The sequence below is a fragment of the Anguilla anguilla genome, chromosome 5, assembly GCF_013347855.1.
Source record: "Anguilla anguilla isolate fAngAng1 chromosome 5, fAngAng1.pri, whole genome shotgun sequence".
NCBI classification, from domain to species: domain Eukaryota; kingdom Metazoa; phylum Chordata; class Actinopteri; order Anguilliformes; family Anguillidae; genus Anguilla; species Anguilla anguilla.
In genome coordinates, this window is record NC_049205.1 from 56614640 (window position 1) to 56626854 (window position 12215).

The 12215-nt window shown below is 43.3% G+C and overlaps 1 protein-coding gene across 1 annotated transcript; it reads left to right on the forward strand.

Moving 5' to 3' along the window:
- The first annotated feature begins 616 nt into the window (after positions 1–616).
- On the forward strand, positions 617–12191 carry cmtm3 (CKLF-like MARVEL transmembrane domain containing 3). The gene is made up of 5 exons (XM_035417485.1): positions 617–2093; positions 7484–7639; positions 8363–8458; positions 9070–9181; positions 10642–12191. Exons 1-5 carry the CDS (start codon positions 1977–1979, stop codon positions 10668–10670), a joined length of 510 nt encoding a protein of 169 aa, XP_035273376.1. The 5' UTR covers positions 617–1976; the 3' UTR covers positions 10671–12191.
- The last annotated feature ends 24 nt before the right edge of the window (positions 12192–12215 follow it).

Sequence of the window (12215 nt, forward strand, 5' to 3'; positions counted from 1 at the left end):
GCGGAAGATGGGTAGTGAGGGGGAGGTTCGGAGAGGGACGGGGAGTTCGTTCCACCACTGGGGAGCTAGGGTGGAGAAGCTCTGTGATCCCTTTGGGCGGTGGGAGGGGTTACAAGGCGCCCTGCTGCCGCAGAGCGGAGTGGTCGAGCAGGCACATAGAATCAAGTCATGTCCTGCAAGTAGATGGGGGCTGTCCTGTTGGCAGCAGTGTAGGCAAGGGTCAGGGCTTTGAACTGGATCCTGGCAGCGACCGATAGCCAGTGGAGTGATCGCAGCAGAGGAGTGACGTGGGAGAATCTGGGAAGGTTGTAGATGAGTCGGGCAGCGGCATTCTGAATCATCTGTAGTGGCTGTATGGCACAAGCTGGCAGGCTTGCAAGGAGAGAGTTGCAGTAATCAAGGCGAGAGGTCACCATAGCCTGGACGAGCAGCTGGGTGGAGTGCGTCGTCAGGTATGGTCGAATCCTTCTGATGTTGTACAGAAGGAATCTGCAGGACCGTGATGTTGCCTTGATGTGCTCCTTGAGGTCCAGTTGGTCATCCAGGACCACCCCCAAGCTCTTGGCAGAGTGAGAGGCAGTCACTGTGGTGCCATCAACCGTGATTGAGAATTTTCTCTTCAACATATGAAACGCATGTTCAGTTGGATTCAGATCCGGTGTCTGACTTGGCCAGTCAAGAATATTCCAGTTTTTAACTTTGAAAAACTCCTTTGTGGCTTTAGCAGTTTGTCTGGGTTCATTGTCTTACTGTAGGTTGAAACACCATCCAATGAGTTTGTGAATGTTTCTGATCTGTCAAACAGACGTTTGGAGGTTTTTCTTCATTATGATGAGAATTAATTGGTCAGCAACTGTAGAGGTCTTCCTTGGCCTACCAGGTCCTTTGTGATTACACCAGTGTTCTCTTTTCTTCTTAGTGATGTTCCAGACAGTTTATTTTGGTAAGCCTAAGGTTTGACCTATGTCTGTGACTGTTTTTCCTTATTTCTCAGTCTCCAAACGGCTTCCTTGACTTTCACTGGCACAGCCCTGGTCCCCATGTTGACAAATGCCAACAACAGACTCCAAAGGCAACCAAAAGCCTAGAATTGAAAACTAGTGCAGTAATTTCTACGTGATGAGACTACACAACTATACCCTTTAATAAAAGCTAAGAATATGCATTTTATCATGTGAAATGTTTGACTACAAATGATGGAGTACAGGGTCAAATATATATATATATATATATATATATATATATATATATAGGAAGTGTGTATATATATAACTGTCCTAAACATTACGGAGGACACTGTACACGTTTGAATGGAGTGCAGCTTTAAGGAGAGGAGAGAGAACGTTGGCAAAATATCAGCTTGAAGCTGTGAACATTGAAGATTTTTTCTGTTGAAAAATAGTGTGTGCCAATCCATTCGCTACAACTTTTTACAATAAATACGCTATTATGAGTCAAGTCATTATAACTAAGTATTGTTGGTGGCTTTCTAAAGAAATACAACTTAAGACACACGTTAATTACATCGAAATAGAATATTCTAACCATCCTTTCAACTTTTATAACGACTACCCTAGTAAATCTGTTATCGGTAAGCAGCAAAGCTTTGGGTTACATCTGCGTTGGCTACACCCCTCCAGTGGGGTCAAACTCAAGGATTGTTGTATGAATTGTTATGTTTTACCAACACGTCCATAACTGGACAAAGTCGAAACAAAAAGAGGCTGAACGTCGTGCACGTACGTATAATTACACGCAAAGCATCAAGGGTGTCTTTGGCTCCATCGTCGCAACTGAGATAACTGCCTCCAGATTTTCAGCGTGCAGATGCTGCAATTTTGTATTCGTTTCCGTAGTGTCATTATTTCCGTTTCCACTCGGAGAAACGCGCTCTGGCTTTGTATGGTGATATACGTATCCAGCTGCTGTCAACTTCTGGACTTTATAATCCGCTTTACCTACATTTCGCCTTCGCCATGGGGGACATTGAGTCTCCCGACTCGACTCCAACGCGCCAGGCTGGATTTTTCGCCCTTCTCCCAACCAAAGAGTTCGTCACTTCACGGAAAGGGCAACTTCTCATTGCTGAAGTGGTAATGCCGTTTACTCCTTTACCGATTGTCCACTCAAGATATCGAACTATCGTCATAATCTCCATTGTTTCGCTTTTCCGGACGCAGCTGCTACATCAGCAAATTAAGCCGCCCGTTATCGTTTTAATAAATGCAGAATATATTTTGCGTATAGTTTGGGTTTGTTGAAGGAAAGTAAAGCAAAGTTTTTTGTTTGTTTTTGTTAATGCAATGAGCCACGACAGAGGTGTATCAGCTGTGTCGGGTTTAAAAAAAAACTTCGAATATCACTTCGTTGTATTGGATAGTTATTTTTAACATCAGTTTAGAATGGATGTGTACCTTATACCCATTTAGGTCGGATCCTGCATCTATCACAAAGTTTCCATTGCATTTTGGGAGGGGCGTTCAATTTTCAGTAAAGATACTTGTCGTAACTGGACTGGACATAACAGAATAAGCCGGCGTTCTTTTGTTTTTGTTTTTATAGTTTTCCTATTCTTATTTTACGCATGTAGTGCAAAATATCACGACTAAAGGCCTTCTCCGGGTTATCCCAAACATATGGAAAAATATAATTTCCTATTTATTACCACTACTACTGCTACTACGGTTATTAGCTTATGGCTGATATCACTACAGCTACGAATAATCATAAAAGACAGTATAATTATTATTATTTCTACTATGCATGCAACCGCTCTTATTTGGGGAGGCGTGTCTGTGATCACGGGCAAAATCTCAATTTTACGTCGTGAGTCATTGCTGAGGGACGTGTTTTCGGAATCACATGACTTGAGTATTATAGCCACGCTTTTACGAAAAGTAGCATTTAATTCAGATATTTTATTCAGATTCGCACACACTTATAATTTAACGAGGCCTACCGTTTTTCGACCGTAATCCGAAACATTTTTTTTTGTTGCAAATAATATGGAATTACAAACTCTTTTCTAAGTTTAAGATTTTAAATCCCCTTGAAACTGAGGAAGAGTATGGGGTCTCCTAAATCAGTCACTTTCTGTGGGCTATTTAAAGCTGTAGCTCCATTGCATATAGCTACTGGTGTTTGTTAGAGCCAATCACTTAATCAATGAAGGTTGATGAAAACGTGTTTAAGATCTACCATATTTATGGGGCAATAAAAGCCCCACTGATTTCACTGAGAAAATGAAGGCATAATCTGACAGATCAGAAGTCTTGGAATATACATGTTGTACATGTTTTGTTCAAGGGATGAATAGCCGTAGTCTTAAAAGTACAAATAGACATACACAAATATAATATATGGTCTTAAAAGTACAAATCTATCTTCAGTAGACACTACAAGTGTATAATCAAGAACATTCAACAGCTTGATAGAATCCACAGGTTGCTGTTATGGTTGGAAGGAAAACCAGCACAGAAAGGTGGGAACCACAATAAATAAAATACCGACTGACTTTTCTGAAACTTCAGGCAGTTACATATGCACGTTGAATTATGGTAAATAACCTTTATTTAATGATCGCAGTGTCCTTTAAGGCCAGAGGTCTTACAAAGAGAATGAGCGGGTCCACCCCGATACATTTTCTGTGAACATACGGTTGACCATACCGCGTGGCGTTTCATATCAGTCATAAGATCTGCAGCTAATGTGTCCTCCTGATGTGGAAGCGCGTTTGGCTGCGCCGCAAGTAATGCAGTGCGCATATGTGGCCGGACTCCGGAGGCCGTCTCGTGCAAGTTAACGGAGATACGGAGAATGCCGCGTCTCTCTCGCTGTCGTGTTCGTAATCGTTTGTATTTTAAGCTGGTTTTGCGAGCTCCCTTAAAATATAATGCTGACCATAGACTTTCATGTGTTTTAAAAAACCGCACGGGCCGATGACGAGAAAAGCCTCTAACGAAAGCAGAAATGCACTGCTGTGGCTTGTGGGCCCTGCTGCCACCAGATCCATCTGGCGTTTAGGCGACTGACCTTTAACTCTAGGTTGTTGCTGAATCTCCAAGGCAACCAACACAGATTACATCAGCAATACAGCTTTAAATACGACGTATTTCAAGATGCCAGGGCAATACGTCCCTCCAGAGTTTTCCTTTCCACTGTAGCCTTAGACCTGCTTTTTGATAGCAGTAGGACGGTAACGGTAATTCTTGGCGCTATTAAAAAGAATGGAACATTATAGCCGTCACCTATGTACATTCCAAACATCCTCTGCAGACCAGCTATGTATTTTGAGCTCTCTGGCAGCCTCGTTTCCGTGTTTGAGTGTACTATATGCATAATACAGGTAATACTTATGGTCAGTGAATATTTAAATTCATCATTCGCTGATCAACAACAAGTGAGAGCCTACGTGTCAGTGGTGTTATGCTATGTCACGTATGTTTCGGCTGTTCAGCTGTGGTGTGCAGTGCGGCCCATTCAGAAAGAAGTGTTACATTTTCAAGGGCAGAATGGCTGTAGAAGAAACGTGGCTGCTCTCCGAAGTGTTCACTTCATTCGTTGTTTTGTGCAGGAGCATAAAACAACTTCATGAAGCTGCTGACACAATTTGATTAAAAAAAATCAGTTGAAATAAATATATTGCTCATATTTAAGTGACTTTGGAGTAAGGGGCCTGTTTTGTTCAGTATTAAGTCTGCCCGTGCCGTAGAATAGACCTTTTAAAATGAGGAAATAAAGGCATTTAAATAACCTCGGTAAGGAGAAGCGGAATTCTTTTTTTAAATGCAGAACTAGCACAGGGGCGCAGTGTGGAGAATGTCACAGTGCCATCTGCTCATTCACAGCAGCACAGTTTCCATCAGAGAAAAGGCCGACTGAAGCTTCCTGTGCCATTTTGCAGAAATATCTGCAGTGAGAAGCGCTGTTGCTCAGGGCAGCCTGGTCTCTGCCCTCGGGCTGGCTTTCCCAGTGATCTGAGCATTGCATTGCATTACATTACATTGCAATTATTTAGCAGACGATTTTATCCAAAGTGACGTGCAAAAGTGCATATCAAGGTAATTGGAACAATTACAAAAGACAGGTTCGATGAGGTGCAATACTTTTTTTGTACAGTTTTTCATAGCCAAGAACACAGTTCAGTTCACACAGTGAACGTTGTTCTGACATAAACTATGCTAAGCTATGCCAAGTCAAACTGATCTGAGCAGCCCTGTGCTACGCGGAGAACAGCTCAGTGAAAACCCCCTCCCTCCCCCACCTCCCCCTCTTCGCAGGAAATTAAGAGATAGAGCTTCGTTTCACTTCGCTATCGAAGAGGCGTCTCTTCTGGGGCCTCTCTTGCCGCGAGGCCACGTCTGCCAGGCAACCGAGGGGACGTGTTCCAGCATTGTTAGCCGTGACCTGGAAATGCATCTCAGATGCCGCGGGGGGCCCCTCCTGGGCTTAGTGCAGACAGACTGCTCGCTGATATCAAAGGGCCCCGATCCTCCTTTGAGCACAGCGCTGTGTTAATTACGCACTAGGCTGCTTATTTTTGTAGGCATGCGGACGGTTCTTTACAATCGTGGATTAAACGAACCGTGTGTTTATAAGGCAGAATAATTGTCATTAATTATCGTCATTAGTAACGTCTACCTTGTCCTGTGCTCACTGACCTTGCATGCCTTGGTCCCAGTAGTGTTGGCCTTTGGATGTTTGGCTAATTGAAACATTGTAATATGTAGTTTATTTCTCAGAGGTTTGCTCTCCTGCTGTTTTTTTTATATCAGATGGTGCCCCGTTAAGCGTCTGTACATTTTGTTTGCGCTTTTAAATATGCCTCAGTACAAAACAAAAAGCAACGTCCTCTGAACCCACTGCGTATAAGTGTGTGTGTTTGTGTGCTCCTAGCTTGCCAGCTGTTTTCCTTTACTGCTGAAGATGGGAAGGAATCCAACTCTGTGTGCAAGACAGATCTTAAAGAAATATTTCTGGCTTCAGATCAAAATGAACCATAAGGTGAAGTCTGAATGCATTCCCGTATTTCAGCACTATGGATGTGCTTGCATTTCACTGGAGAAGGTTCCAGAACGAACCTTTTTTTTTAACCTGGTCCTGGACAATCCATTTTCCTTTAGAGATGCCTCTCAGCCAGCGGTCGGTTGACATCTGGAACAAGACGTGATCATGTGATCCAAGCTCTCGTTTCAACCGGTGGGTCAAGTGAAGTAACTTGTGGTCTTAGAAGTAGTGATGGGTGAACGACGCTTCCAAAAACAGCAAAATGGCCAGAGGTCCTGTATGCAGTAGCAGTGAGTCACGTGACCCAGTTGTGTTTTTGATGTGGAGGAGAAGTCTTTATTTAAACAAGTCATCGATGACAGCTTATTGTTCCCCCTTCCTCAAACCTCATTTTCTTCATCTGTCCTTGGAACAAAAATAATGTGTGGATCTCCTGAAGCTGAAGTAGATGAAACAAAGTTTAGATCGAGGCTGAAAAGTAAAGCTGTGCAGCTGTATATTTCTGGCTTTATACCACACAGGGTGGCTTTGAAGTGGCATGCCAGGAATTGTACAAGCATTTATGTAAATACATTATTAACGCTGACAGTTGCTTCATTGGTCTCTGTGCGCATGTGCTGTGCCTCCCAGGGTGCCTACATGCTGAAACATATTTTAAAACTCTCTGCAAACAGTTTTATTTTGAAGGGGGGCTTTGAATCAATCATCAGAGGGGGTTATCTGTATTTATGTGGCAATGTCAAAATCGCAAACATCTTTATCAGACGTTTTTGTTGTGGTTGCCAGCGAAAGAAATAAGGTATCGTCAGAACTTCACACACAGCATATTGTATAGCAATGGAAAGCATGCACCAACATGTTCTTCATAAGTGCATATGACTTTTGTATTACGCTTCATATTGTACCGATGTTGTAACTAAGTATCTTTTAATAATTGAATTAATAGTCTTAAGTTATGAATTATGTAGCTGAGTATATGATTCCTATGTTTCTCATTGGTTTCTAGTGGCAGGAGTCCCAACACTAACCCATGCTTTACTGTACTGGAAGCGTTATACAGCAGGATGTTTCATTCAGCACATTTCTGTTTATAGAGTGCTTTTAGATATTAAACACTGGCCCAGGTGTCCAAAGCTGCCTAAATCTACACAGCCGGCTGCCCTGCCTCCTTCGCTCTGTCTCTGTCACTCTCTCATTCACTCTCTCTGTTTCTCTCTCTCTCTCTCACTCTGTCACCTCTCTTTCGTTTTCTCTCTCAATTTCAATCTCTCACTCGATCTCACTGTTCTTTCCCCATTTCTCTCTCTCTCTCACTCACCTACACACTAACAGTGTCTCTCTCTATCTCTTTCTCTCTCTGTCTCACTCACTCACACTGTCTCTTTCTCTCTGTGTCTCACTCACTCACACTGTCTCTCTCTCTCTCTCTCTCTCTCTCTCTCTCAATGTGTGTCTCTCTCTCTCCTTCTCTGTCCAGGTCCTGTCCTTTATCACCTTTGTGTGTTTCGTGGCGTCCACGGCGGCCGCCTTCATCACAGCCCCCCTCATCGAGTTCCTTTTGGCCTTCTTCCTCCTCTTCGCCTACTCCACCAAGATCAACGAGCGCTTCAAGGGCTTCCACTGGCCCCTGATGGTGAGTCTCCATCCTGCCCACCAGGGGGAGCTCCTCCATGATCTGGTGACTTAGGGCAGTGTTTTCTCAACCCTCGTCCTGGGTATGCTGAGTATGCTGGTTTTGGTTATAGCTCCATCTCTTAATCAATTAAGGTTGTTGAAAATGTGTTCTACCACAGTTGTGCGGCTAAACTTATTTCAAGACTGTTTGGCTTGTTTCCATTTGCTTTCAGTCAACTCCATTTATTTCACAGAAACGGTTTCAGGTTTCCACACGGAAATGCGAGGAAATGTGAGCCAACTGATTTCACCTGCCAGTTTGTAATTTAATCAATTAAAAATGTCACCTCTTTCAACTGACATTTGTGTCTAATTAACAACAGTTAGCAGCTCATTTCAGTGGAGCGCTTGTTAGTACGGTTGGAACAAGAACCAGCCTACATTGCGTGTCTCCAGGACCAGGGATGAGAAACACTGACGTAGGAAATCTGTAAATCCGAGCTGCCCTATCCTGTTCCTGGAGATCTGCCGTCCTGTAGGTTTTCATTTCAAAGCTAATATGGCGCACCTGATTCTACTAATTATCAGCTCAACGAGGTCTCTAGCTGTTTTATGAGGTGCGTTTTGTTAGGGTTGGAGTGAAAACCTACAGGACGGCAGATCTCCTGGAGCAGGGGTTGGGCAGCCCTGCTGTAAACGGTAAAACCTGGGTTTGTCATCCTTTCTTCTTTCCTTCTTAAAGGATTTTCTGCGCTGCGTCAGCGCTTCCATCATCTATTTCATCATCTCCATCATCGCCGTCTCCAAATACACAGACGGGGCGTCCAAAGCAGCGGGGGTGAGCCTGACTTTAATGACCTTTTTCAGTTGCGCATTGCTGGCAATGACCTCGACTAGAGCCAAAGTGCTTCTGTTTAATTCCCTATGAAGGTGAGGTGTGCGATGCGGGCCAAAGTCATGCATAAAGTTGAGTGGCCGCTGTTGTTCTTTTTTAGTGTGTTTCTGTGATAGCCGTTTTGGGGGCATTTGTGTGCCTACTTTCAATTACATGTTAGCTATTACAAAATTAAGCTATTATTATGTTTTGAATGAGCATTTTTTTGTGCCTTAAAGGGTCAGTGGTCTGCTTGCTGTACATGTGTGTTTGAGCAGTACTGCCTGTTCCATTATTTATTTCCATTATTGCACATGCCTTTTCTTGAAAACGCTCATGGGTGTGTGTGCTGTTACTCCTAACATTGGCAGTGTGGGGGCATATTGTGTTACGGGGGGGGGGGGGGGGGGCATGCTGGCGCCACATGGCATTAACCTGGCCCTGTCCCATTTTACATCTGCTTTCAGAGCAGTATTCATATCAAAGGCTCTCTCTCTCTCTCTCTCTCTCTCTCTCCCTCTCTCCTTCTCTCTCCCTCCTGCTCTCTTTCTCCCTCTCTCTCTCTCTCTCTGCAGGTGTTTGGGTTCATTGCGACCATTGTCTTCGCTTTGGATTTTTACCTGATCTTTAACGACCTCGCGAACTTCCTCAAGCAAGGCGGGGACTCTGCTGACGGGCCACCAGCAGGTAACACACTCGTTTTTTCTCTCTCTCTTCTTTTCTCTCTCTCTCCACCTGACTATTTTTTCATTGAAGAACTAGAATTGAGGGACTACGTTTGGTTGGACACTTGGACCAGTTAAGGACCATTTATCAGCTGTGTGTGTGTGTGTGTGACCCTTCTAGTTATGAACTTTTACCCAAGTCCATTTTGAACTACCCAAAGTTCAGTGTAATTCTGAATTTGACGTGCATGTTAAGACATAAGTGTTGGATACGTTTTCAAAAAAACTCTAGGGTTTCCATTTAAATGCAGGAGCATAATGTTTCCTACATTTAACAGGCATTTCCACATTCACTTTTCATCGTTCCTCCCCCACCCCTGCCACAGAGGGGGACAAACAAGGAATCAGGAAATTATCATCCCCCCCCCCCGTTTGGGGCCTCTGAGCTCTCCGCGCAGGCTAGCCTTAGCTCATCCCTCAGTGCTGGACTTTGTGAGTGAATACAGGGGGCTTCCCCTCATGGCTGCTAATCGTGGACAGTGGCCATGGCTCTGGCCCACATGCTCCAGCTGTAAGGAGGAGGGGTCAGAGGTCAGCAGTGAGACAGTCCACATGGTGTGCGTGAGATGCACATCCACAAAGGACACATTGAGCACCACTGAATGGAGGCCTTCAAAACCCATATGAAAGCTTATCGCTCCTCATTTTTTGTTGCCTAAAAATGTTTTATCTTCTCCAAAATGGGAGCGCCCATTTTGGAGAAGTTGTATTCGTAAACCCAGCTAATTTCTGCAGTGTTCTCCTGACTATCCAGGAGAGCGTAGACAAGTGCACGCTCTCCGTCTAGACTTGCTGCCAGCCATAGCCCCATTTGACTGTGCAGTTCACCAGCTCAGTCAGCCTGACCTTCACATGTAGCTGAGCCACGCTATCTACACCAAAACCTATTCATTCTGTGGCAATGTGGGAAGTAAACCACAGTCAAAATGTAACTTACTAATACAATATATTACATTGCCTAGTTTACTTTGCATGTGATTATGTGATTTGTGTAACAGACATCCATGTCTAGAGTGACACACACCTTGCAACTGACATACCGAAGATGAAGTTAAATTCTTTAATATATAATATGAATATCTAGTTTATGGGAATACGAACTGGATATTCACCTCATTAAAAGTGCAGCGGAAGGGATTCTGAAATCCCTGTTCCCCTTCTCCACTAGTCCTGCACTGCATAGAGCCCCGTCAGCATGGTATTCATGTCTGTAAATCGACCGTAGCACTGAAGAATGTCCATGTGACATATCGTCGTCTGGTTTTTCCTGTATTCTGGGAATTTCCATTGCATCCTGCTGAATGACAAGTTAACATCCTGCTTTTCAACCAATGGTAGGGAATAGAGGACCCGGACGTGGCCTTGAGCTAAGGCCAGTTTCTGTTTCCTCCTGAGTATGCCGATCCCGTCTTTGTGTTGCAGATAACGACTCCGATTCGGACTCCGACTGAAACTCGGTTCTCAAGAGGACCCCGTGACCGTCCACAACCGTGCCTGACAAGACGACGCCATTCCAGAAGATGTGAGGTCATCCAGGAATCAGAATTTTATTGCAACTTGCAATTATTTAAAAAAGGTTTGAGCGTTCTGATCCGGAGTCTTTGAGACTACGGCACAGGGTTTTGTATTTTAGCCTACCTGGAAAAAATGTGATGGGTGAAGCTTCCGGAAAGTCCATATGTGAAATCCTCACGTGTTGCCAAAGATTGTGTGATTTGGACCACTCATAAAGCTATGCCTTGACTTTATACAAAGTGATTTATAAACCTGTGTTACTATCGTTATGGCTAGAGGCATTGAGTCCTTAAAAAATGAAATCCGACTTTTTGAAAACTCATTATATAGTGTTTTTTTTCTTCAGCAGTTCAAATGGCAAACCTGACAAATCTGCATTTCTGTGCCTGGTTTACTATAAAGCATCATTTTGGAGCTGTTATTGACAGTTCTTTGCAGCATTTGTAAATCCATACAGTAGTTTAGATGATTTACACATATGCAAGCACGTATGCCCTTAAGTATTTGACTTGCTTTATGGCAAGTTGGGGAAGAGAGGATGAGTATACAAGTGACACTATGGTTTATTTCTTGCTTTTACATTGTTTTTTCCTAGGAGAAATAATTTTGCATTTTTCTTTTTTATAATGCATAACACGTTTTGGAAAAATAGTACGAAAACAGGGGCACTTGATACCCCCAAGCCCAAATCCAAAATGTTAAAATGTGTTCTGCTTGATTCAGAACTGGCTTTGAATGCCAAAACTGAATGCTTTCTTAATTTCGACTTAAGTGTACTGAAATGTTTACGCTACAAAACCCATTGGCAGCTGGCTGGCTGGATACACCATCTGCCCAATGGCTAACATGCTAACATAGATGGCTTGGCCTGGTTCTTAAAATCTGTGAGAGATATATTAGCATTTCACTGTAAATAGATTCACATTGCTACCCAGCGGACAATATCATTTTTTTATAATGTTGTGGCAATGCTGTGACAAGCATTACCTGGGTGGTTAGCCTTCTAGCAAATCACTGCCCAAATATCTTTGCCCACTGAACTGCTATTAAGCTCAATTAATCTCAGGGTTCCAATATAGGAAGCCTTATCCTTCCATAATAACAGCGCTAAATAATTATGGCTTTGAAAAAGCTTTGTGTGCTCTCACTGATTGTACAATCATTTATTTTCATTTTACATTGAAATTGGAAAAAAAAAAAAAAAAAAACAACCAGATAAACATATTGCCACTTGTATTTATTGGCCACATTCATCATTTGTTTTTCCTCTGTCAGATTTTCCCCCCCGAGGAACAAAACCTGTGTTTACTGCACTTTCGGTGCGGCCATTTTGACTGCAGAAATTCAGATCACGTCGCGTTCTGGAGGCAAATCTGGCAGGCTGCAAAGCCAACAACATACTGCTTGTCTGAAGTGTTCCTACATCATACGCAGATGTCAGACCAAGTAAACGTTTTCATCCATCCTCGTTTCCTGTCTGT